The sequence below is a fragment of the Lepus europaeus genome, chromosome 18, assembly GCF_033115175.1.
Source record: "Lepus europaeus isolate LE1 chromosome 18, mLepTim1.pri, whole genome shotgun sequence".
In the NCBI taxonomy this organism is placed as follows: Eukaryota; Metazoa; Chordata; class Mammalia; order Lagomorpha; family Leporidae; genus Lepus; species Lepus europaeus.
The window spans coordinates 27,259,533-27,286,653 of NC_084844.1; the positions used below are offsets into that span (position 1 = coordinate 27,259,533).

General features: G+C 46.3%; 1 protein-coding gene across 1 annotated transcript in view; it reads right to left on the reverse strand.

The window, feature by feature from the left end:
• Positions 1–6,889: 6,889 nt before the first annotated feature.
• The window catches only part of CA10 (carbonic anhydrase 10), a 565,541-nt gene continuing 545,309 nt past the window's right edge, over positions 6,890–27,121 (reverse strand). The window contains exons 6-9 of the mRNA XM_062175200.1: positions 24,371–24,443; positions 11,205–11,359; positions 9,266–9,440; positions 6,890–6,912 (exon numbers count right to left, since the gene is read on the reverse strand). Coding sequence (XP_062031184.1) covers positions 6,890–6,912; positions 9,266–9,440; positions 11,205–11,359; positions 24,371–24,443 — 426 coding nt within the window. The remainder of the gene's footprint in view (positions 6,913–9,265; positions 9,441–11,204; positions 11,360–24,370; positions 24,444–27,121) is intronic.

The following is a 27,121-nucleotide window of genomic DNA, read 5'->3' on the forward strand; positions in this document are numbered from 1 at the left end:
AAGAGTGTTCTTGGCTGAGCGCTGACATGGACTGAGGCTGGGCCTCTGGAAATTTGAAAGCATGTTGGCACAACAGCAGAGCAGGGGTGGTTTCCTCCCAACATACTGCAACACGGGGTGGTGAACCTCTGCTGAGGATCCATTAAGGATGGTTCTGGCTGCTTTGCTAAGGATTTGGAACCTTTAATCTGGGAATAACTGGGTACTATTGAAGGTCTGAGTCTTGGCAGATGTGCTGTGGTTGGAGGTTTTGGTTCATTGCTCCTAGTGATTGGATGAAAGTGGGTTGGCAGTGTCTGGGGTGTGACTCTGCTTCCCCCCTTCTCCATCCTGGGCCATGGCCAAGACCTTGGACACCCTATGAAGAGCAGCTCAGGCAGTTTCCTTGGGTCCTGTTTCCAGGTGCTGTTCTCTTGTGCGTTTCCCCTGGAATCTGCTTCTCTACCAAGTCAGTTTGGAGTACTGCACCTTTGGATTTTCAGCTTAGCTTTACATGTTGGAAAGTACCTCAATTGTCTTCTACACACTCCCCAGCCTTGGCTAAACTTCCTACACCACAACTCAGGGGGAACTCAGGTTTCTGTTCTATGAGAGCTATTTGGGTATTTTTGGACTCTTGGCCAAGTGTTTCACTTATGTAAAGACTGTAGGCAGGAGTATACGGCTGTAGTCCAGGCCCAACACAGGGCTTCAGGGCTGCAGGGGGAGGGGCGTGTGAGTTGCCTGTGACGTGATTTTTTATGAACCCAGCTAATCTTTCTGAACTTGTGGTCTCCTGACTCACAGCTTGTTCATAACAGCCTATGATCTTGGGTACTCTGATATCAGAGTGTTTAAAAGTGATGACATGGGGTGGGTTTTAGAAGTCTATTGCTGGCCGATACCACGGCTCACTAGGTTAATCCTCCCCCTGCGGCGCCGGCACACCTGGTTCTAGTCCCGGTCGGGGCGCCGGGTTCTGTCCTGGTTGCTCCTCTTCCAGTCCTGCTCTTTGCTGTGGCCCAGGAGTGCAGTGGAGGATGGCCCAAGTGCTTGGGCCCTGCACCCACATGGGAGACCAGGAGGAAGCACCTGGCTCCTGGCTTCAGATTGGCACAGTGCGCCGGCCAAAGTGGCCATTTGGGGGGTGAACCAACGGAAGGAAGAGCTTTATCTCTGTCTCTCTCTCACTGTCTAACTCTGCCTGTCAAAAAAAAAGTCTATTGCCAAGCCATTATTTCAAATACTAATGCTTCTTTAATTTTAAGAGAGATTTTTAATTCAAACTCTGGGTCTGTTAATTTAAGATTTGAGGAAGGGAATGGGGACAGAGGAACATTCTAAGACCACCCAAAATAGTTACTATGCATTGGAATCAGCATATGGGTTTGCAGTTGAATGCCTGTTAGGTGATGCTGGCCTCTGGGCTTCCATGGAAACATGTCAGAGGTGAGCTCTCTTTTGGGGAAGCCCTGTAGACAAAGATGAGGTCCTCCAACTTTGTATACTGGAACCGTCTGCAGATTTTTACACAATCCTGAATCCTGACATCCTGATCTAAGGGCCACTTGTGCAGTAACAACCTGGTCACTGGGTTTTTTAACTTTCCAGTAGGTTCTCTTTTTAAATGATTATTTATTGAGACATGCTTGACAAAGGAAATGTATATATTTATATTTACACTTTGATGAGTTTGAATATAAGTATGCACTCTTGAAATCATCACCATAAATCATGCCAAAAACTTAGCCATCACCTCTAAAAGTTCTCTCCTTCTTTTTCTATGGTAAGAAAATTTAACATAGGGTCTACTCTGTTATTTCTTTAACTATATTGTTTTTCAGTATATAATATTATGAACTAAAGGCATTGTCCTGTACAGTAGGAATTATTCACCTTGTGTCATAGAAACCAAGTGTGTTTTGGTCAGTACCTTCCCAATTTCCCCTCCCCCCAGCTCTGAGTAATCAGCATTCTATCCTCTGTTCCAATGAATGGAACTATTTTAGATGGCAAATATAAGTGAGATCACAGTGTATTTGTTACTCTGTTTCTGGCTTATTTAGTGCTCCTACAACTCAATAGTAAAAAAACAAATGAGCCTATTAAAAACAGGTAAAAGACTTGACTAGTCATTTCTCAGAGAAGACACGGAAGTAGCTAACAAAGTGTATGAAAAGATGCTCAATATCATTCATCATCGGGGAAATACAAATAAAAATACTCCATTGAGATATCACCGCATACCTGTTAAGATGGCCATTGTGATTGGATTGTTGTTTTTGCCCTTGTTTATACTCCGGTAGAACTGTGGTCTTCCTACTTTTTACTTGTTAAATATTACGGTTAGTGGTGCATTAAGTCTGTGATTATAGAGTGGACTGAAGTTACATTTTGCAAAAATTAAGATAAAAAAGGAAGGAAGGAAGGAGATTGAGGGAAGGAGAGAGGGCATTATGGTTATCCTCTTAGAATTGTACCTATGAAATTTCTTCTCTAGATATTAATCAAACTTTTAAAACTATACAAAAAGAAAACAAAAGTGTTAGAGATGAGGGGACCCATTGTGTGCTATGGGTGGGAATGTAAACTGGCACAATCACTATGGAAAACCAGTATGGAGGTTCCTCAAAAAATAAAAAATACAACTATAGGATCCAGAAATCTCACACTTGGGTATACATCCAAAAGAATCAAAACCAGTATCATGAAGAGATATCTGCCTTCCCATGTTCACTGCAACATTATTTATAACAGCAGAGACCTAAAAAAAAATATGAATGTCCACTGACAGATGAATGGATAAAGAAAATGCAGTATATACATATAGTGGAATATTATTCAGCCTTAGAAAAAGAAGGAAATCTTTTCATCTTCTACAACGTGGATGAACTTGGAGAACATTATGCTAAGGAGACTTTAATGTGTAGCAACATTTGGGAACCTCTAGAGTAGGAAGTGCTGGGAATGGACATTGGGCGTACACTGGTTCTCACACCTGACTGTGCATGAGAGTCACCTAGGGGCAGATTAAGCCACAGAGGGCTGAGTCACTAGGTCTGCCATGGGGCCTGAGAACATGCATTTCTAGTCAATTCCCAAATGACATGAATGATTGGGGCCACACTTTGAAAACCACTGGCTTAGAAAAAATTGGGGTGTGACTTCCCTACCAATCATGTGCCCTTGACTTAGCCACTTGATCTTTACTAAACCCACTGTCTACATTTATACACAGTGAAATGAGATGATGTTTGCCAATGGTTTGGCCCAGGCCCTGGGCCACAGGGAAAATACAAGCCATGATGGATTTTATTAGTATGATTCTTCTCTGTTGGGGTCTTGGCAGGTCTTTCCTTATGTTCAATTGTGCCAGTCACTGTGTGACATGAAGGAGAGTATCTGCTCCTGGATGTCCCACTTTCAGACTCCTGGAACAGGAACACTTCAAGTATTCTGGGTTCTGGTAGGAAAGGTTCACCCCAGACTCTTTACCCTGGTGTGGGTGGTATGGGCTGAGACTGATGGCCACCCTCCTGCCCAGATACCGTGTTACTCTCCCACCATCGTGCACTGCAGTCCAGACACATTCAGCGTAGTGAGTTGTGCTTGTCCCAGCATCACCATGGAAACCAAACTGCTACCCAGGGAGACGGGAATAAGGCCCTGAATGACTCTGGAAATGACAGAATGTTTCCTGAAGGGGGACTGTGGGTTTCTCTTTTCATTCAGTTTGCCCAGAACCCGTGTGTGTGTATGTGTGTGTGTGTGTGTGTGTTCCTTCCTCCTTGATTTTGCAAGGGAGGGAACTGAGGCTCAGCATGTGTTGCCCCACAGGTTGTAGAGGTTCTCTCTAGGGAGGTAGGGGTGTGTGTGTGTGAGCCTGAGGCCCTCACGGGCAAAATCAGCCTGCAGGCACGCACTGCAGAGCACAGTGGCACTGATGGTTTGCATCATGACTACCCAGAGGTGGCAAAGTGTACTGTTGTGTTTCTGCTCCTTCATTCCTTCTCCAGGCCATGACCTAGGGGCCTTTTGGTACTTCAAACCAACAACTTCTTCTTCTTGGTCTTTGGAGAGGGACCAATCTGATGAATCTTTATTAGTTCCATCAAGTATAAGGGCAAAGGCCTATGTTTCCAATTTGTAGCTGGGGAAGCCGGGTGGGTGTGGAGAAGGGGCATACAGGACTGGACTGGAAGGTGGGGTGCAGAGGGAAGTCTGTTTCAAGTTTGTACTTGGTTAAGGTGAATTTGTGCCCGTGCCCAAGGACCCCAGGAGTGAGAGCCTAGGATTTCCTTTGTTCTCCTTGGACTGAAGAAGTAGTGAGAGAAGTACGTGGGGGGATGATATAATGGGAAGGCCACCAGAAGTCATCTTGTCCAAACCATTAATAGATGAGATCTGAGCCCTAGAGGGGGAGTTGACTTGCCCAAAGTCACAGAGGATGCCGCTTCAACAAAAAGGCCCCAACCCCTAGTTCCCTGCTTTCCCTCCTCACCTGTTCTCCTTCCTGTCCTCCTTGCCATACCTTGGGCTCTCTGCCGGGCATCTGTTGCTGTTGTTGGATATTAATCTGGTGTCCCTCTTGTGACTGATGCTAACCACCGCCTCCCCCCATAAAAAGAGGTGTGGTATGGTTCAGAGAGAATAGTATTGGGTAGGCCACAGTTAAGGCTCCGTAGGCACCACTTACTGAACAGTCCGTGTAGGTGTTGTACTGGTTGCTTTAAGTCACTATCCAGAGATACTTCAAAACATCTTAAAAGAAAATGGAGTTAAAATACACACTGACTTTGGTGCCAAAACTTTTGAAAGTAGTGCATACCTGGGCACCTCAAAAAGTTCATGGGCAATGCATGTTACATAAAAATCGGCATGGATTTCAACAATGTTTTTGGGTCAAAATAAATTTACTGTTTGTATTTTCTATGAACTTTTGAAATGCCCTTGTGTAGCATTTAAGTGCCATAACTCGTGGAGGCAGTCACTAGCATCCCCAATGTGCAGTAAGGCAACTTGTGTAGGGTCACACAGCATATGAGTGGCATAGTGAAACTGATTTGCCAGCCACATGCTTCAGTCATTGTGCTGTGTCATTGCCTTGCTTTGACTCAGGATGCTGCAAGGCCCCCGCGGATTGCCACCTGCCTGCCCTAAGCATGTTAATATTTGTTTTAGCTTGAAAAACCTGATTGCTCAGAAATAGGCTTATGTGCTGTAATAGCTAAGGCTGTAATAGCTTGCATCGATGCAAAAAAGTGAAGAAGAACATCCAGTGCAGTGTATTATTTCAGCTATGAAATAACTAGGTATTTGTTTCACTGTCCGTCGACCTCGCCATTAGGCTAAGTTTCTCAATATGCCTACAAACATTCGCCTTTGCGCAGATTCCGCACGCTGTGCTCTCCCTCCTTCTGGAGATTGTGACAGAAAGCAGAGATGAAAGCTATTTTTAATTTGGCCTCTGAACGAACGTCCAAGTCTTCCCTTCCAGCCTCTAAGCCTGTGTTTTCTCGACAGGATATTAATTACCTGGCTCTGGGTATGGCCAGGCGGGTTGTTCTGGCAGCCCCGGCTGCCTCATTGGCTCTCTGTGATTGCTTGTGGACCCAGCAGGGCTCAGAGACTTCAGCAGGGAGCATCCTCCTTCTCAACAAACTCAGACGTGGGCCCTGGGTAACTTGTTAAACACATTTATTGATTTTTTTTTTTGACAGTAACCAAACACAGTGAGTGACCATTATAAACAAGAAAAGAAAGGCATTCGTTTGTAGTTTGTGAGATCTGGCTGCACCTGGAGAGAATAGACACCCCTTTCCCAGGAATTTACAAGGCAAAGTGCATTCCTTCAAGGGAGCATCACAGGGGATGGCAGTTTCGAAACGCAAGTAATCTGTCGCCTGCTAGCTCAGGCTGAAGCTCACCTCGTATGAATGGAGCCATGGAGTGGAATTAAAGTTATGCTTGCTTAGCAAATGCATTCCTGATTGCCACAAACTCAGTAAAAAGTGGACTGCAAATGAACAAGACGGGAAGATGAGGAAACAAGTGAAATCGAAGAATGCAGTTGTATGGAGTCAGGGCTTAGCCTGGAAGGAAGGAGAAGAGACCAAAGCCAGAAAAATGAAATCAACTCGTTAAACACATTTATTGAGCTGTTAACAATAATCAAACACAATGTATGACCTTTGGAAAACAAGAAACAGCAAATGGATCAATTCTCGGCTTGGCAAATCCTACTACAGATATGTGACAAAGAGGGAAATAATTCCATTTCTTTATAGTCTGCAGTGATATATATATACAATGTGTAGCTCTTCAATGTCTGTCCATTTTTTTTTAAATTGTTGAGTAAACAGAAGAATCATAATCTAGAAATAAGTGTTCTTGGTCAGCTTTGCCCTGGCTCACCTGTCACCAGCACCCTCAAAGGATCCTAGGACACTATCCAAGAGAATTTGACACAAAGTCCACTTGGTGCTGTTGGAGCCATGTTCTCCTCTCTTGCGTTTGGAAGATTTTTGTATGTACAAAGGCTGAAAAGTCTCATTGGGTAGATTTATTAGTTCAGGAAAACAGTATCAAAATTGTCATCAGGTTAACTGGTTATTTTCTTCTAAGACGTCTTATGAATGAGCCTTTTCTTTCTGAAACTTGGCTTCCCATCATGGAGGCTGTATGATGTGTGTGTGTGTTTAGTTATGTTGGTGTGTGTGTGTGTGTGTGTGTGTGATGCATTCTTCTGCCATGGTTTTGCAGACACTTTTCATGAAGAGAGGGCCAATCCAAAGAGTGAATGAGGTTTGGGGGAAGGAAGGAGAGAGAAGAGAGAAGGGGAACATTCTGGGTTACATCAATTCACAGTTGTAGCATTTCACTGAGGTGGGATTCTTCTTGGCTTAGTTCCCTACTTGAGGAGCCATTCATTTACTGAAAGAGAGAAAAACAGACATACGTACAAAACAAGGCACCACAGAATAAATATGCAGTTTTGGGGGCTTTCTCCAAAGGGGAAGGTACTGTTTTATTAATGCCTGCTTATTTATATGCATCCCAGCTAGCCCTTCCCCATAACCATCTAGGCCTGTCCAGTGGGCTAGCCACTGGTCCATTTAAGGTTTTTTTTTTTTTTGACAGGCAGAGTGGACAGTGAGAGAGAGACAGACAGAGAGAAAGGTCTTCCTTTTTGCCGTTGGTTCACCCTCCAATGGCCGCTGCGGCCGGCACATCTCGCTGATCCGAAGCCAGGAGCCAGGTGCTTCTCCTGGTCTCCCATGCGGGTGCAGGGCCCAAGGACCTGGGCCATCCTCCAGTGCCTTCCTGGGCCATGGCAGAGAGCTGGACTAGAAGAGGGGCAACCGGGATAGAATCCGGCGCCCCAACTGGGACTAGAACCCGGTGTGCCGGCGCTGCAAGGCGGAGGATTAGCCTGTTAAGCCATGGCGCCGGCCAACCACTGGTCCATTTAAACGGATTAAAATTAAGAAAATGTTCGTATCCTCCTAGTCTCATTTTTGAATGTTCAGCTACCATATGGCTAATTGCTGCTGCACTGGACATGGGGATATAGAACACTTTCATCATCTCAGGAAGTTCTAGTAGATGGCTTTTCTCTAGACAAGGATGGGCAAACTGCAGTCACAGTCAAAATCCTGCATACTACTGTTTTTTAAAAAGGTTTATGTATGTATGTATGCATGTATGTATTTATTTGAAGGGCAGAGTTACATGGAGAGAGGGCATGACAGAGAAATCTTAAATCTGCTGGTTTACTCCTCACATGTCTGCAGTGTCTGGGGTTGGGCCAAGCCAAAATCAGAGCCAGGAATTCCATCCAGATCTCCCACGTGGGCTGTGTTGCTATCTTCTGCTTTCCCAGACACATTAGCAGGGAGCTAGATAGGAAGTGCAGCAGTTGGGATTTGAACTGGCGCCTATATGGGGTGCTAGGTAGCAGGCAGCAGCTACTGTTTTTATAAAGCTGATACACAGCCATATGCTTCCATTTACATACTGTCCACGTCTGATTATACACTATGACATCAGAGTGCGACAGAGACTACAACGCTCATGAAACAAAAATAGTGACTCTGTCCCTTTATAGAAACAGTATGATGACTCCTGCTCCAGACTAAAATTCGGGGTGGGTAGGCTCCTATCTGCCCTCATCACCACTTGTCACCAGCTAAGTGCCTGGCAAACAGGTGTATAGCATGTAGGCAATGCATACAAAAAGGACAAATGAATGAGCTGGATGTTTGTCTAATAGCTGTGGCTGAAAGGGAGCAGAACATTTATGATTAGGACCTTCTATGAGTGGGAGAGAGAGAAGAGGGAGGGGGCAGGGGAGGAAGGATGAAAGTTGAAGCAGAGGGTTGGGGGCAACCCTGGTGGTCACTCCTAAAGCTCCCTAGCAATGACCAGAGCCTCTCTGATTGGGGAGCACGTGACTGCTACAGAGAGCTTCCCCATCCATTTTCCATCTTATTTTCCTCTCACAGCAGGCTATGAAGGGGATGGGACAGAGACTGTCACGAATCAACCAGGTCTGGAGGAGTAAATGGCTTGGCTGGGCTTTGCACGCTCCTTAGAACCAGGCCTGGAACTCAGGTGTCCTGACTCTGAGTTCATAGCATCTCCAAGGCACTGTCCTGCCTCCATCTTCCTTTCTACACTGAGGGTTCACCACGATGATCAGCAGATATTAATTCACTGTGTGGAAAGAAAGAGTGGGCGTGGTGTGGATCAGAAAGTACGGGAGGCAGAAGCCATCGAAGATTTCCCTTTTAGTAGTAATAATAGCCAGGTCTAGGGACAGAGCACTGGACACAGTTCTGTTCACACACATTTCTCCCAGGGTCGTGATGGTCAGGCTACCAGAGTTGCTCATCTACTAGTGGAAAAGCGGTCTATCTTATACACAATTAAAAGCTCTAATGCTTTTTGCTGTCTTGTTCTTGGGAAAATCAGAATTTCTTGACTTGTCCATAGAATGGCAATAAAAAAGGGTCTTGTTGGAACCTGGATGGGAAGGGCTTAAAGGTCTGACATGTGAAACAGATGGATATCACATTTTTCAAGCAAGCCTTCTCTCCCTTCATTTGTATGTGATAGATGGGCTTTCTCAATAAGGAGCACCACGCACATGGAGGGTGGTGGTCTCACTGTCATTCGTAGCCATGACCCCTACAATGGGAGATGACACCAGGCTTTCAAGAACAGGTCTGTGTAGAAAGACTGAGCACTGACTTGTGTCCTCAGCTGTCTGGGCCACCACACCCACCTCTATACTGAAGCTTCTGGGCTCGGTTGTTGGGACAGTCCTTCCCCTGTAAACTGAAGTTGATGTTGGTGCGGATGCAGCGGTTGTTGAGTGGCTGGACGGGCCTGAAGTTGTCACTCATGCTCAGAAAGATCTGAGATGGCTGATTCTGGCTCAGTAGACGTAAGGAATGCATCTGAGGAGAGAGAGAGAGAGCTGTGAGAACCAACCATCCTCTCTTAAATGCACTAGGGAAGAAGACATGTGGGCTGTGGTCAGGTGGTACTGGCTGTCTGGGAAAGGGAGTGAATATCCCTCTCCCCTAGAGCCTCTTTGTTCATGGGTCCAGTTGGGCTGAAGGTTCACTAATGCCTCCATTCGTGGAGTGAGCCTTGCATCTGGTTCCCTCGCTCATCCATGTCTCTGCACAAGTCCTTTACTCTCTCTCACCCTCAAACGTGCCATCTGTCAATGAAGCAAATCTGGCTACATGTTCTCTAGGGTTCTCGCTTTCTTTGACACCTTGTGTGTCAACAGTTCCAGGACTGTGACATGGGTATCCCTCAGACCATGTTGATGGTTCCTGTGGTCAGAACTAAACCAAGCTGGAGCAATGCAGTGCCTTTTCTGACAACAAGGGCCAGGTGACTGGGCTGTACTATTGGTGGCCACATTCCATTACAGGACCATAAAGCAAAAGAAGACAGTCTAGCAGGGGAGAAGCAAATACGCAGTAAGAAGCAGGGAGCAAGGGCTTCTGGGTTCTGAGCCCAGTGAATTCTGACATCAATTTCTAAGATTCCCTAAGTTACCTCAGTAACTCTTGAGAAAATCCTTTCTCTAACCTGAGTCTCGGTACAGATAGGACCAGGGACTTCAAAGTATTCAAATTGTTGTTGGGTCGTGAACATATATCCAGTCAAGGTGACTGGACTCTGCTTCCTTTGCTCATCTTTCCTTTCCATTTTTATAGACTCTCAGAATCAGAGAACATCAGAGCCAGAACAGACTCATGTAATTCCCCACCACCCTCAACCATAAAGAGGAGGGGGATTCATTGTGTAGTGCATGTGGCAGGTCTAACGTGCACAACAAGCTGTTCAGCAAAGCTGGCACAGGAGAGGCAGTCTGGTTACACCAGCTCTGAGAAACAGATCCTCTTGGGGGATGAGCTGAAACGTATTCCATGTGCAAATGTGTTTGTGGAATGGTACCTATCACGTTACCCCGTCTAAGCGATGAAAACGTGAGTTATCATTTTAGGGGACCCTGAACAGTCCCTCCCTAGTTAAATCTACGTAACTTTTTAAAATCCAGCTTTTTCAAACACACTGGACCATATCGTCCATTTTGCTTATTTGTGTTTTGATCTCCATGACTACAGAACAGACCCAATGGGAACTAACTGGCTGTCTTGTCTCAGATAGGTGAGGGGCTTCTATAGTTAGTTCATGGCACACCTTCTCTGATGCCAGGGCTGTGTTCTGGATCGAGTGCCCCCCACATTGTCATGAGCTAAAGCTGTTGACACCAAGACCTCGTCCCTCGGAATGTGCACTTACTTGGAAACAGCGTCACTGCAGGTATAATTAGCTCAGGTAAGGTGATGTCACTGAGGCAGGCTCTAATTAAGTATGACTGACGTCCTTATAAAAAGGGGGTATTTGGACACAGGGAGAACACCACGTGAAGGAGAAGACACAACTTGGGGGGGTGACACTCCTGCAAGCCACGAAAGTGAGGGGAGAGAGGCCTGGAACAGGTTATTTCCTATGTCCTGCAGAAAGAAATCAACCTTTCTCACACCTTGATCTTGGACTTCTGGCCCAAGTGTGAGGCAATTGCTTCTGCTGCGTATGCCACCCTGTTTGTGGCATTTCTGTACAGCAATCCTTGTAATTGGAAATGACATGTACTCCACCAACCTCCCCACTAGTTAAAGGACTGCAGAGTGGCTCACCTGCATCCTGGTTATGTAGACAGGTTTGTTCATTATTATCCAACTTGCTGTCTCATAGCAGGGTGGGATAGTCATCGACCCATCATAAGTAATGAAACTAGAGGTCTCTGGATATAATTCCTCTATATTAAGTCCCTGTAGTAAATACGCATCATCTGGAAAAGAAAATAAAAACTATTTAAGAATGAGGTTTCTTGAGAAAGTGCTTGTATTGCTGAATTTTTTTTTTTTTTTTTTTTTTTGGTCCTTTCTGGATTCAAGATGATTCTGTCAGGATAGCTTCAGTAACAAATAGCTCCCCTCACCACCTCCTCGAAATTTCAATACTTTTTAACAACAAAGGCCTATTTCTGGCTCACAAGCATGGCTGAGGACTTCTCTCCAAATGTCACTGTTGACCATACTGCGGGACCAGCCTCCTGGAGTATCCACTGTTTGGACCTCTGTGAATGACGCTGATTGATAGAAGTGAAGTTTGGTGGCTCTTAAAGCTTCCATTCCGGAAGTGCACAGGCCACTTCTGCTCACATCTTGGTAGACAAAGCAGTCTCATGGTCAAGGCTGATGCCAGGGATGTGAGGAAGCACATTCTTCCCACAGGATGGGGCACTGAATACAGGGACCTGTAGGGAAAGTGGTTGACTGCAAGGACTGTTTGAAGAGCTGGGTCCCTGGTCATGGTTCCATAGGTCGCATAACCATAATGATGTGGAGACTCAAGGCTTTCAGACCTCTTGAAAAGTTGCCCAGTCACCATGCTTATTAACTGATTTTTAAAATAAAAACAAGATAATATCTTCAGAAAGAAAAGTATATCAGGCCAAATACCACCATGAGATTCACTTGTGAAATTCAGCAACTGATTTCACTTTGTGTGGATGTCTTCCCTCTTAGACTGGTTGAAGAATTCAGGCCCCCATATCTTTTACTATGAACTATAGTTATTCAGTGATAAATGATGTAAGTATATACAGACTGCTGCATGGAAAAAAAGAAATTTAAAAATCCCAGTAAAATAGAAAACAATTTTTAGTGTTTTAGAACATTTCTTTTTATAACTCCAAGTGTGTTGGTTGCATTTTTATAAAATTGTAATGCACTGGAATTTTCAAATCTCAAATTGCAACAATTCCCTCTCCCTCTCCCCTTCTCCCCTTCTCCCCATAATACTTCCTTGCTTCTTTATGCACATTGCTGGCCTCTTCTCCTGGCTTCCAGAAATTAGTACTGTTGTTTCTCTGGCCATTCCTTCTGGAGTTCTTTTGCTGACTCTAATCTTCTACCTGCTTCTCTCATGCTGGCATTCCCTGAGGACCAGCCAGGGCCTCTCCCCTTTACCTGCTCTATATTCTGATCCTGGGGTAGCCTGACTACAACCATGGCTTCAGTTCTCTGTACCGCAGATCTGTGCACCTAGATGCATCGTGACCCCTGGTGTGCTCACGACTGTGGTCAGCCGCTAAAGCACAGAGAACACCTGGCAGGGTCCCAAAGCCTGGTTGGCAGAGGGATGGGACTGGTTTCTCCACCCCCACCCCTAGATTCATGTGTGTTCTCTTCTCTGTGTGTCCCACTCCCAAGCAGAAAGGACCAACCCTTCAGAGGTTGATAGAACCTCTCTAGTATTGATTCTGCACACACAATGATAAATAAGGGCTTCCACCTACAACTGGAACCTCACTGGACTCAGAGATGGATCAGGCACAGAGTAGCATCTTCATTTACAAGCAACTGAATGCCAAGGACGCAAAGTGACTTGCCCTAGCTCACGGAGCTGGGTTGTGATTACAGAGCAGGGAAGGAAATCCAGTTCTCCCGACCTCCAGACTAAGGGCCTGCATTCATTCAACAAGTATTCCCTAAGCACCTCTTTGCGTTGCACAGAGTTAGGCTCTGGGATAGAGCAACAAACAAAATGTAAGCAGTAGCTGGCCTTATTCTTGTTGAAGAGATAGACAGCAAATGGCAGGAGAGATATTCATATTATCCTGTCAGGGTGATAAATGCACCTTGGCTCACTCAGAATTTACCTACTGAACAATGTTAGTGCTGCTAATCTATTTTCCTGGGCAAAGACTCCCTCCCCTCCATTCCTTCTCCCAGAAATTTCTCATTCAACTTTCTCTGAAAGAAAGAGCCATCTTGGCTAAGGGAGCTTGAATTTCAGTGTCAATTAAATTAAGAAAACATTGCCTAGACCAATGGTTTGGAACGGTGTAAATAAAACCATCAGCTGTCTGTTCTGGCCACAACTGCCCTTCGTGGCTTCCAATTCTCCTGATAGGAAAATGGACCCCAGCCCAGGGCTCTGTCCACGAAAAGTCCCTGAGGGAGAGAGCGTGGCCAAGCTGAATTTGGAGACCACCCCTGTGACAGAACTGCCTGTCACTTTTGTTGAAGTGTTTCTGGCTTTCCATCAAAACTCCAGGGGGTCACAATAAGCTCAAGAGAAGCGACTGGCATGTGATCATGCTGGGTGTGCACTGTGGCCTCTGTGGTCTGACGTTTCCGTGATGAAGCCGTGGTGCCCGGAGCATACAGTCCTGTCCCAGTCCTCAGAGGGTGGGTCAGGTGCCAACGCAGTGCAAATGGAGCAGTCATCGGCTGACTCTGCTGCTTAGGCCCCCAACAGGAACGTGTGAGGCACTGCGCTAGGGATAGGTGAGCAAGGAGTCCCAGAGAGGGTAATATCCATCTGTGTTGGCCCAGAGGCCAACAGGGGCAGTGGGGAGGGAGGGCTGACTGGAAGTGCATGGCAAGGGATAGGAGATGGTAATCAACATGTCCAAGGCATTGCAGAAAGCACTAGGGAAGCGTAGAGCGTGGCATGTGCTTGGGGATGGCTGGCATGTGGGCGAGATGCGGGGGAGGGAGACTGTGGGGTCAGCACAGGCAACATCCGGAAGGTCCTTTCCAGTGCTGTCTGGAGTCTGGCCTTTGTCCCAAAGGCAGTGTGGAGCCACTGGAGGGGCTGAAACTGGGAGCAGCAGCTGGATCAGAGCTGTACTTAATGAGGCTTGCTCTGACGGTGGTTTGGCTTGAAGATTAACATACTGAATGAGAGAAGGAAGCATTCGGCACATTTTTATTAAAGGTCAATGTGATTTGTTTAACCAAGCTTGCAACGAGGAGCACATGGGGTACTCCAGTGTGCTGCTATTATTGTCTTTCACTTTATCCAGGGCGGTGGGGAGGAGGAAAGGAGGGAGGCTTTAGAATGAGGGGCTTCCAGGCAGGACTGAAGTAATGAAAAAGAACATTATGTTTCTCAGAAACTATAGCCAGACTCTGGGTTGCAGCCACACTGATGGAAAGGGCTGTGGGTGGGTATGGGCTCCATGTGGCCTCCAGGATGAGGCCCAGACTTTGAACAGCACTGAGAAGGACCTTCTGGATGTGGGCGGGTGGTGCTGACCCCACCAGCCTCATGTCCCACTGTCTCCCTCCCCTGCATCCATACCTCTCCTTGTAGCTTGCCCACCATCTAGCCACCCTCAGGTATATACCACTCTCTACACTTCCTTCGTTTCTCCAGCATGGCTCTGTCTGCACTGCCCTTGACATTCCACCCCCTGCCTGCAGCAGCATCTGTCAGATGATGGGGCAATCTCTCTGAGGCTTCAGCCCACACCATTAGCTCTAATATGTGCTGCTAACCACCGTAGCCACACCCCAAGACATCAGGGTGAGGCCGCTTGTCCCATTTCTGTCCCCGTGTGGCACTGTCATTTCTAGATCAAACACAGCAGTACCCTTGTTGCTGAGATCAGTGTCCTCATGACTCAGCACTGTGCCCCCAAAGCTGCCAAGAAGTAAGTGTCCCACACTTTAGGTACTGGGATTAGGAACAGGACGACTTCATGCATTTTCCTTTTTCCCCATGGGAGCTTGCTTGGTGTATTTGATGGGGTCTAAGAAAAGGATATGGATGGAACCCAAAGTTTTCAGCCTCAGTGCCAAGGCTCTAGGGCATTTTTCCTTGGCTAACAGGCCAGGAGGTAATGATTACCCATAGACTATTTCGTCCATACAGCAGTCCACAGAAAACCATTGTTTCTTTACAGATTGGTGTTAGTGTCTGGGCAGTGGAGACAGGAAGGAGGCTGAACAGCAATGCAGTGGAAGGCGGATTCTCTTCTCAAAACTTCACCCAATGGCAATGATCTGGCTGGTGCTGTGGCTCACTAGGCTAATCCTCTGCCTGCAGCACCAGCATCCCGGGTTCTAGTCCCAGTCGGGGTGCTGGATTCTGTCCCGGTTGCTCCTCTTCCAGTCCAGCTCTCTGCTGTGACCCAGGAGGGCTGTGAAGGATGGCCCAGGTCCTTGGGCCCTGCACCTGCATGGGAGACCAGGAGGAAGCACCTGGTTCCTGGTTTCAGATCGGGACAGCGCGCCGGCTGTAGCGGCCGCTTGGGGAGTGAACCAACGGAAAAAGGAAGAGCTTTCTCTCTGTTTCTCTCTCTCTCTCACTGTCTAACTCTGACTGTCCAAAAAAAAAAAAAAAAAAAAAAAACAACGATGTAGAAATGGTTATGGTTGTTTTGGAGGGGAGCTCAGATGCCACAGGGGTAGCTAATACCTCTATTTGTTGTAAGGCTGTTAGGAGGGAATGATGGCAGAAGTTAAATGTTCTCATGAGTAGTTTTATAGAGAGTTTGTCTATCTACCTATACTAATGTCTTCAATCTATCTATCATCTGTCACACGAGAAAACAGCTTATATGAATGTACTTCAAAAGTTTGTGTAAAAATGGAATAGATAAACTTAATTTAGTGCAGAGAGTTTTTGAATCCGTGGGTAATTTTTATGATATTTTACATTTCAATGAACTTTTTGAAGATCTCTTATAGAGGGCAAAACCTTGGCCTTCAAGTGGGAATCTTAAGTCTAGGTTCTAATTATGGCTTTGAAGTTTCTTCACTGGGAAGTTATGTAGCCTCTTAGTTGGGGCTCCAGACAATTCTGGATAATTACTAAAAACATTCTATGGATCAGAAAGTCTTTCTCAACATAAACAAGCCTGGGTGGCTAAGTTTCTCTTAGGTCAAATTTTTGGTAGAGCAGTGTTGTAATGTTTTATGTTTTGGTGGCATCTTTAGTGCTTAGGAAGATTGCTTGAAAAGTCAATCCATGCAGAATATTCGTGAAGTGTCTAGCTCAGTTTTTCTTTCAAGTGACTGCAGGAGTCGACAGCTATTCTTGGCTGAATCTATGATCGATCTTAGAGTTCTCAGTCATAGCAACAACTCTTAAGTTGACTTTTCCTTTTTGGTGTAAGAGAAATCCACTGTGCTGAAATGCCAGAGATGCACAGGGGATCTCTCCCTGGGTGCAAGCTTCAGGGGCAGCTCTGTGAAGAATGCACCAAGCTTACTTCTGTGGACCATGGACGAAATTCACAGCACTTGCTGTCTGCTTATGGAGTTCCCATTTAAAGTAAGCTATGCCAATCAGAAAAAGGCCACGGCAGTTCCGAGATCCATACTGTTCCTGATCAATACAGAGCTATTTGGCAATTTTCTGATGGAGAATGACATTTCCTCTTGTAATCGGAGGCAAATTCAACTGAAACTAGAAAAGGCAATTACTAAAGGATAAACTCATATGTTTTTTTTTTTGTTGTTTTACACAAATAAATGAAAAAAAAAAAGAGCCTCTGAGAATTGGCCTCACAGAGGCACACTGCTCCCTCTCTGTACTTGCAGACGTGAGTAACTTACTTAGATGGCAGCACAGGAAAATGTATGCTGCATTTCACATTCTGGGGAAACATTTTCAAAGCCATTCCTTTGCAATGAAAGTACAAGTTCAATTAAGCATAAAGGCATCGGGGGCAGTATGCCTAAACTCCTCAGTGATATTTCATCACATTTAATGCCGTGTCCCCCTGAGGAGCAGGGAGGAAAATACTTGGCAACATTGCTGAGAGGTATACGGCAGTTACAGCTTGGTCTGTCTGTGCCTCCACCTTCATCTCTTAGCAAAAGGGTGCATGTGGCTGTGAGCTGGGTCAAAGCTACAAACAGGGAAGACTAAACAAAATGGTTTAAGGGATTCATGCCACGTGCCAAACACCGTGTTTAAAAGCTCTCCTCCAAAGGTCTTCAGTGGTTTGCCTTAGATTCCTCCAGGGAAATATGTTTAGACAACAACAGACTTTTTGATCCCTTGGACTCAGTTGGGTTGAAGGTAATCAACAGTGTTGACTGTCAATGAAATGGCTGGGGCACATGACACTGAAGGAGAGGGAAGCTACCAAAATAATACTCTCCTAGGACACTGGAAGAAAGTGATCACTGGAAGGCAATGTTCTTATAACCACTCCCTCTTAGCCATTTAAGAGGGCTCTTTGAACTCCATTAGTCCTAGCATTGCCACTTGAAAACGTCTTAAAATCTCTTTTAAAAACATAAATGAAATACTCTGGTTTCTCTTCAGATGGTATAAATCTTTTGCCTAAAAAACATAAGTGGTTCAGTGAAATCAGGTGAATACTACAATGATACAAATGTTACCTTTTATGCAATTAGGGTACTGCACTTGCAAATTAATTAACACAAGGAAAACAGATATGGGCATTATTCCAAAATGCTACATTAAAAAATTAAAATACTTTGAGTTAAATCACTAGCATCTCCTCCAGAGAATCCAGCTAGAAAATCCATTTTTCATGTCATGATTTCAGTCTTGACCCTCTGCCAGTTGAAGGGGAATTTAACTTTAATAAAATGGACTTTCTTTAGGAGACTTTCTAAATTCAGCCTGAATTTAATTTAGGTTGGTCTTTTCCTTTGTCGGTCTCCGTTCGTGAGAATGTTTTATAACTTTTATTCAGACATATGAAATCTAAGCTTTCAAGGAAAGTAGTAGAATCTCATTAAGCCCTTACCATCTATTGCATGGATTCAAGCACAGAGGTTGTTCATGCAAAGCAAATGCTATTGCCTTGTCTTGTATGAGGAGTCTGCATAAAGTTCTTGGAAAACATGCATTGTCTTTCAGCTGCACTGTCCTAGAACTTCTTGAAGTCCCTTTGTATTCCCCTTTGATGTTGTTTTCTTTGGCACCATAGTTACCTATCTACTGCCCTTCAGGAAACTGGACTTGACAGCCGTGCAACTCAGAACAACTTAGGAATGCACAGTACTTGTATACCTAGTTCATACATGTCCATGTTCAGTCAACCGACTCATTACCTGGTTTAATCTCACTCCAACCCTCTTCTCATCCGTGTTTATGACCCTCATCTTCCTGAGAAGGGAATTATATTTCAGAGCTGTTGAAAACTTCCTGAATTCACACCATGAAGGAAGTGGTGGAGCCAGGCAAGGAGCCCAGGTGTGCTCAGCTCCACCTCTCTTTAGCCAGAACCACATCCCATGAATACAGTGGCCTTCACCGGTGTCGCACTTGGGTCCCCAAATACCCAGCCCTCTTTCAAGATTCTCCTTCTTTTTTCCTTTTATAGATTCCCTGGTATTTATTTTCTTAATGGGATCAAAAGAATGATTTTGCACAATTCTCCTTTTTACCTAGTTACCCATTCCGAGCCAATCACATAACCAGGAAGACAGACCAATCCCTACCAGCTTCTGTTTCATAGAGATTTCACCTGATGCTTCCTGCCGGCCTGCACCCCCTAAGCTGGCTGTGGAGTCAGCCCTCTATGAGGCTCTGCCAGAGTGAGATTCTAAGGATATCTTCAGAAATGATTTTTCACTCCTAAACCACGGAGATTGGAGCTGCTCTTTCAAAAGTGAGGACCTGTCCTGCTTCTCTATTCTCACTGCCATGAGTCTATCTGCATTTAAATGCCATCTGGGTGTTGAAGGCTTCCATATTTATATCTTCAGTTCTCTCTCCTGGAAAACAGACTCATCTGTCCAACTGCCTACTGCACACCTCGCCTTGGGTGCCTCATAGACATCCCTAGTTCAACATGGTCAACGCTTCTGACTCTCCACCCACCGACATGCTTATGCTTCATTCCCAGTTTTCCCCATCTCAGCTGATGGAAGCATCTTCTTTCTAGTTGCTCAGCCTAAAAACCTTACAGTCATCCTTTTTTTTTATTTGACAGGCAGAGTTAGACAGTGAGAGAGAGAGAGACAGAGAGAAAGGTCTTCCTTTTTCCGTTGGTTCACTCCCCAAGTGTCCGCTACAGCCGGCGCGCTGTCCTGATCTGAAACCAGGAACCAGGTGCTTCCTCCTAGTCTCTCGTGCAGGTGCAGGGCCCAAGCACTTGGGCCATCCTTCACTGCACTCCCGGGCCACAGCAGAGAGCTGGACTGGAAGAGGAGCAACCGGGACAGAATCCGGTGCCCTGACCGGTACTAGAACCTGGGGTGCTGGCGCCGCAGGCAGAGGATTAGCCAAGTAGGCCGTGGTGCTGGCCTACAGTCATCCTTAACTCCTCTCTTTCTCTCACATCACAAACACAGCTCATCTGTCAAGAAACCTCCTAGCTTTTCCCTCAAAACATAACCATTTCTCACCCTCTTATCCCCATTAGCATGGTTATAATCAATGACATTGCCTCCTCATTTGGATTGCTGCAAGACTCTCCCAAGTTCACACTTTTTAAATTTTTTATTTTGACAGGCAGAGTGGAGAGAGAGACAGAGAGAAAGGTCTTCCTTTTCCGTTGGTTCACCCTCCAATGGCCGCTGCGGCCGGTGCACCACGCTGATCCGAAGCCAGGAGCCAGGTGCTTCTCCTGGTCTCCCATGTGGGTGCAGGGCCCAAGCACTTGGGCCATCCTCCACTGCACTCCTGGGCCACAGCAGAGAGCTGGACTGGAAGAGGGGCAACCAGGACAGAATCTGGCATCCCGATCGGGACTAGAACCCGGTGTGCCGGTGCCGCAAGGCAGAGGATTAGCCTAGTGAGCAGCGGCGCCGGCTCCAAGTTCACACTTAACCCCTGTGTAGTCTAATCCCAACCAACAACCAGAGTAATCTTTTGTCAGCATATATTGTCACTCTGTTCAAAGTATTAGGTTGATTTGTCCTGACAGTGGCCTCCAAGGGGAAAACTTGAAGACTAACCCCATCTAGAACCAGTCTCTGTGCCTTCCCCAGTTACTCTGGATGGCAGTAATGGCGGTGCCACTGTGTCCCTCTGCATGACATTGATTTCCACTGGAGGTCCCATGACAAGGGGAGACGGGAGTTGAAGAGTGTTTAGGCTGTGAGGAGCTTGAGCTGTCTATGTGCCCACAAGTTCTGTGGTGAGTTTGTGTCCCTTCCAAGTTGAAGCAAATGCAAAAAAGCCAAGAGATAGTTTTTCATATGGAACCAAAGTTTTAATTTCAAGAAAAGTATGCTGACAAGTTTCATGTAATGTGCAAGCATGAGCATTATAACTAGTTTTCAGATCTCAGAGTTAAGGTTGTTTTTTTTTTTTTTTTCTTTTGCTCCACAGAGAGGAAGCATAATAGGAAGGAAAAGATACCGAGCAAAGCACAGAGGGAACCCATGTTTGGATCCTTGCTCTTCTATTATGGAAGAAAGGACTTCAGGAAACTTCATTCCTTCCCCAACCCATCTCCATGGGAGGAGTTTAACACTAGACTTGGCCATGTCACTTGCTTTGTTTAGTGGAAAGTGGATAGTAATGTTGGGGCCGGCGCCGCGGCTCACTTGGTTAATCCTCTGCTTGCGGTGCCGGCATCCCATAGGGGTGCCGGGTTCTAGCCCCGGTTGCTCCTCTTCCAGTCCAGGTCTCTGCTGTGGCCCGGGAGGGCAGTGAAGTATGGCCCAAGTGCTTGGGCCCCTGCACCTGCATGGGAGACCAGGAAGAAGCACCTGGCTCTTGGCTTTGGATCGGCACAGCGCCGGCCATAGCAGCCATTAGGGGAGTGAACCAATGGAAAGAAGACCTTTCTCTGTCTCTCTCTCTCTCTCACTGTCTATAACTATACCTATCAAATAAAAAGAAAAAAAAATGTTGTGAGTTACAAGATTAAGTGTTATGTAACATCAAGTGTTTCTGGCTCCTGCTATGAGAAATCTTTACTCTGGATATCCTAATCCTGGAATAATGAGAGTTACATGGAGCTGAGTGCTTGAGAGACCTGCAGACCTGCAGCAGGAAGGAGGCAGAGACATCCCAACTGACCCACGGATGCAGCGGTGAGAAGAGTATTGCTGAATGCTTGTTTATTATGCACAAGTTGCTGGCTTATGCACTCACTCCATGTGTGTTCTTGGTCAGGTGACTTCACTTCTTAGACTCTTGGTTTTTCTCATCTGTAAAGTTTCAGCTTTTTGATGGGGCTAGCAATGGTCCTCACTCAGGATTCTGTGAGTACTGATAAGGTGCTGTGTGCACAGCACCGACCCTGGCGTACGGAGAGTGCTCAGTGAGCGTCACTTCCAGGTTCCTGATGCTCATGGCAGAGTGGGTGCTGCATCCAAATGAACAGGGCACTTTGAAGCCATGCTGGGGTGTAATTCTGGGTAGCAGTGCCAGAATGAGCTGGTAGGGGGAGTGGGGGAGGGGTGGAGGTTATATGTCCCTGGGTAGTGTGGTTGACAAGGCAGTTGGGGGTTGATTCTTTTTATTCCACTAAGAGGTGTGGACTCAGGCTACCCTGATAAATGCCCAGGAGCAGGCGGCATTGGCTTTACCTTGACTTGAATTCTCTGACCGATGCCAGCATAACCTGCTGCCTCTTGCAGAGCCTCAGCAGAGACTCCAGGCTTGTGCTTCCCCCTCAAAGGCTGTGTCCTAGTAAACGACTCCCGTCCCAGGGCCCCCTGCTTGTTAGGCTGGGCCAACCTCCTGCAGGCTGGTTGCCTTAGGGAATTTAGCCAGCAGGAAGAGTGCTATGAGTTCCTGCTGAGCCAATAAACCCCTTTCTGTCATAGTATCCTGGGCACAGCTCTGTCTGAGCCATTCCTTTGTATGGGGTCATCATTATCCCCATGGTGTGCCTACCTTCAGGTATGTGATAAAGGTCGCTATGGGAACACCTCTATTATGCCAGAGCATAAGAGCACCAAATACCTGTTATTAGAGGGCTGGAAGCAGTTCCCTCTCTCCATGCAGGCCTGGGTCTCTCTATCTTTACTCCCCTTTCTTTTCCTGGTCTCTGACAGGCTTAGAGGATGCAGGACACAGGAGAAGAGGATGCTCCTGCTCAGCTCCCTTCCTTTGCATTTCTAGTGTGGCTTCGGAGGCACAAGGGTGCCTGCCTTCTGTGTGCACTCCCTAGCACAGCGTGGAGCTCTGGCCCTGGAACATTCTTCCTACCACTCCCTCGGCCTCTGTCACTGATACCGAAGGGGGTCATTCCTTCCTCCTTTAACTCTGGCCATCCCCAGTGCTCGTGGGTACATCTGAACTAGTCACTGATGGGAACGGCTGATGAAGACAGGCTTCCTCCCTCTGGACTCTTCCTCGCCCCTTTCCTGCTCTCAAGCCTTTGTGTGTGTGGCTTCCTCTGCCTAGAAAGCTGTCTGTCTGTTCCTTGCTGTCTCGGCCCCTCCCCCTATCTCCTCTTCCCCTCCCCTCTCCTCCCTTGCTCCTCCTCCTGGGGGCAGCAGCTCCATCACTTAGTATTAATCTGACCAGTGCCAGGGATGGGGTGGGGAGGAAAGTCCCATTAAGGACTGCTTCTGCAATTGGCAATCTGTCAGATTGTGTGTTGGGGTTTAATGTGTGATTTCATGGCTTTTCACAGTCTCTAAACCGCAAATGCAAGATTATTTGAAAACATTTTATTTAATTTTCATGCTTTTTTAATCAAAAAAGTTAAAAGAATAATCATCTTTATGGGTGGTTATAAATGTTCTATTTACAGGCAAGACAGAAATATCTCCCTTAGCTGAGCAATCCAAGTGTGTGCTTGGAGAAGACATCGCAAGAATACAAATGAGGGGGGAAGGAGTGTGTTTGAAGACAACTGAATTCATTCTTCTAGGCGATGTCCATCTAGGTGGGGTGATTCTCCAAGAGCCTTTGTCATCCCTCCCTCCCCCCAGCCTCTTCCTGGGGCAGTGACTTGGCAGTGAACCGACCTTGTGGGTAGGGCTGGAGTCTGGGCTATCTTTACATTCTAGAAGCCTCACTTGGTGCCTGTCAGGGGGCAGGCATGCATGAAATGCTCGTTGAATGAATAATAGATGGATGAGGGAAGCACTTTCCACACTCTGCCTCCAGCGGTCTAAGGTGAGACCTGTAAATATTCACTCTGTCTTTTCCACATCACCATCAGAGAGACACCACAGGCATGGCTCAGCTCCTAGCTGGGTGAAGGACACACTGGAGGGATGTGGGGTGTCAGGGTGTTTGCATTGCCTATTGCTGGATTCAGAATCCTGGACCTAGAAGGCCTTTAGAAACCTCAAGCTCAAGGTTATCACTTTATAAATGAGGAAACTCCGTCAAAGTGACTTTGGCTTCTTTGAAGGACAAAGACCCTGAATCCCAGCTTCCTGTTTACTCCTACCTAATTAGGTAAAAACATTTTTTTTTTCTTATACTGACTCTGATTTGTTTCAGTTCTTGGTGTGTGCTGTCTCACCCAAGTTTTCACAGATCTTGCCACTTCTGGGATTGTGGTGGGCGACCCTGGCTCCCTGTTTTCTCTTCTCCTTTCACCTTTGCATTGTTCTCTGTGCTGCACAAGGAGTCTGGGGTGAAACAGAAACCCAAAGAATCTGGGCTGAGTCCTCTAGATCCATGGGCCACACATGGGAGTGAAGAAAGATGCCATCCATGGTGCCTATACCTGGGAGGGAGATCTTGCCACACAGAGAAGGAGACCTGGTCCAGGTGAGGGCCTCTATAAGGGTTGAGATTGAATCCAAAGTTCCTAGTGGGTACTTTTTCAATCACATAATCAGAAAAGCCCCAGCTGTGGACAGCTAATGTGGAGTTTGTCAGCTGGCAGAGGCCCCCAGCTCATTAGCAATCCATGCACTAAGGATGACCATCATCATCGCCTTAGGCAGGCATGGATGACAAAGGCGCCCTGGGGACTTCTGTTTGAAATGAACTGCTTTTTAGCCAACCCTGTCTCTCCAGACAGACTTTCTACAGAATTAAAGGATTACAAAGCCAAAGGGGCCCGCAGAGATCATCAGTTCTGGCTTCTTGCCTTCCGAAGGAACTAACCTTTGTAGAATAGTTGTAGTGGAGGAAACTGAAGCAAACTTACTTTTATATGTTATTCTTGTGATAGTATCTCTGTTGAGCATTCGATTAAGAAATGGATTTGATGAATCAGAAACCTAGGGGAGAAAAGAAAATATTAATTACTAGGAAGCAATCTTCCAGATGAACATCACCTTCATGCATTCACTCATTCATTTGTATTTCCTGGGTGCCTACCATGGCAAACACTATGATAACTGGATATTCAGGGATCAGACACAGACCCTACTGTATAGGAAAACTCAGTCTCCAGAAGGAAAAGTCAACAAATGGTTCTAATGTGGTGTGAAAAGGGCTATGACAGAGTCACAGGGGTCAGGATATTGGAGGAAGACCACCTAGCACCCAGTGAACCTGGGGAGACAAGACATGAGCTGAGTATGGAACAATGGGTGAAAGTGCCATGAACGAAGTATTTTGGGGGTAGAGTGTGGAAAGGGAGGCAAGGCAAGGCAAGGAAAAACATTCATACAGAGGATCTGTATGTGGACACAAATGGGGCAGTGAGAACTACACTTACTCATGCAAGCATTTTAGTGTAGTTGGGGCTGAGGGTATAGGGGAGGAGAGTAGGTGGGGCTAGAGGGGTAGTTAGAGGCTAGTTCCTAGTCAGCTTTGAGTGTCATGTTATATTGATGAAACTTTATTCTGTTGGATTGGATAACCATCAAAGAGTTTTAAGCAGGGGGTAGGGAGTGACATGTTAGGGAATGGATATTTATCTAAGGCAGGAGAGAGAAAGGAGGAGGAAGAGGAGGAAGAGGGGGGAGGAGAAGGGAGGGAGGGAGGGAGGACCAGCCCAGAAAAGAGGTATTAGGACATGGAAAAAACTCCTAAAAAGTAATATATAATTGAGTTATATCACTGCTTATTGCAACAACTGAATGTCATAAACCATGTCATTTGGTCAGTCTTCGATCAACCTATCCATCCAGCCATATACCCACCCACTCACCCATCCATCTGTCCACCCAGCAAATGCTTACCGATGCCTGTTATGGGACAAACATTGTACCAGATGTTCAGAGATCCCTTTCCATTTTATGCCTATGCTGTTATATCTCCAAATCCCCCCTTTGGGAAAAGAAGCCAAGCTTCAAGGAGCTTAAGCCCGGGAGCCACCATTTGTGCTACTGTGATGTGGCTGCACGTGACTGTGTACACTGTTTTCTTGACATCTCCTTTTTATTCAGCCCTTTCTGAGCAGCACTGTTCATCCCTACCATTTCTCTCCTACCATGCTCTGCTCCTCTCTGCTCTATAATTTACGCCTCAGCTGCTAATCGGATGTTGTGACACATCAACCTGTTAAATCTGATTTATTCTGAGGGTTGGAAAAATTGCAGCAGATGATTATTATTATTAGATAAGCAACAGGTAATTTTAGTTTGGAGAAAGCAGACTGTTTATTTTCCCTCCATCTGTCTCTCTTTTTGCACAGTTTCCTGGGTGTGTTGTTTAAGCTTTGTGAGCAACAATGCTCAAGGGAGGCAAAAACGCACCCCCAAATGGAGAAAAGTCCCAAATTGAACACTGTTGCTGCTTGATAGTGTTGGTGCCAAATTCAGCTACTATTTTGACACCTCTTCAGTGTTTAAGAGGTAGCCGGAAGCCTTCTATTTGGGCTGATGAACCCTCTTGAAAGAAGAAGGGCTGAAAACATTTTGTCATGGCAGGGAAGGAACCTTGTCATGCCTTGGGCTCCTGGTACCTGGTGAATCTAGGCAGCACTCGTGTTGGGAGCAAAGCCTTTGAGCAGATTAACAGTAATTGAAAAAATTTCCAGTTACACCCAGATGATGTGTGGGCTCTCCTGTGTTGGCTGTGTGGGTGAGAGGATAAAATATGTGCTTGGTGTAAGTGAGCTTAAGTGGGAAGTTAATGGTGCGTGATTGAGCAGCATTTACAGTCAAATCTCAGTTCTCTGTGATCATGGGCGGGATGGAGGCTGGTGGAGGACGGAGATAAATAAAACCTACAGAGGAACAAGCTCTCGTTTCAGCCAGGAACTTTGACCCGTCAATGGCTCAGTTTTTAGCCAGAATGACATCTCTAGGGCCAGACTACCTGAATATGGGCCTCTCATCTCCTGTCCCTGCCTTCCCTGAAGGGAGCTGTGATGGGGAAGCAGGTCACAAGGAGAGAGGGATGTGCACCCTTAGGGACCAAGTGCTCATCTTATTTCTGGGTACCAGTGCCTAGCAGAGAGCTGGCCTCTGTACTCCCTGCCCAATCTGTGATTGAGATTAGTGAATGACAAGTTACAGGCTGGAGAAGTCCCCAGAGAGTTGGCTCTCTGGAGCAGGTTATGTGATACAGGCGTCGCTGCTATGGCTTATTTTGCAATGTATTCAGAAAGCTTCAGGTTTGCTCAGGGAAGGAACGGGAGCTTCTCTAGGGGCCTTCCCAGCCTGGGAAGATGATGGAATCCATCTCCTTCCCTTCCCTGTCCTCAGGCTGGGGCATAAGTTCCTTCCAGGGAACAGGGAAACAGCCTGGACCTGCTGGCTCCGACAGTTGTGCTCTTGCTGTAGTGTGTGTTTCTGCAAATGCTCGTGAAACACACCGGTGATTTAGAATTGAGAGAGTGGTTTCCCAGCGCATCAATCACTCCGTAGTTGTAATGTGCCCACGCTGTGAAGGTGACAGTCCCTGACTCGGGAGCTTTAACCACCGTGAGGCAAAGGCAGACCCCTTCCCAAGGGCAGAAGTTGGTGAGGCAAGCAGGTTGGCCTATGGGAGTTACTCATGGGAG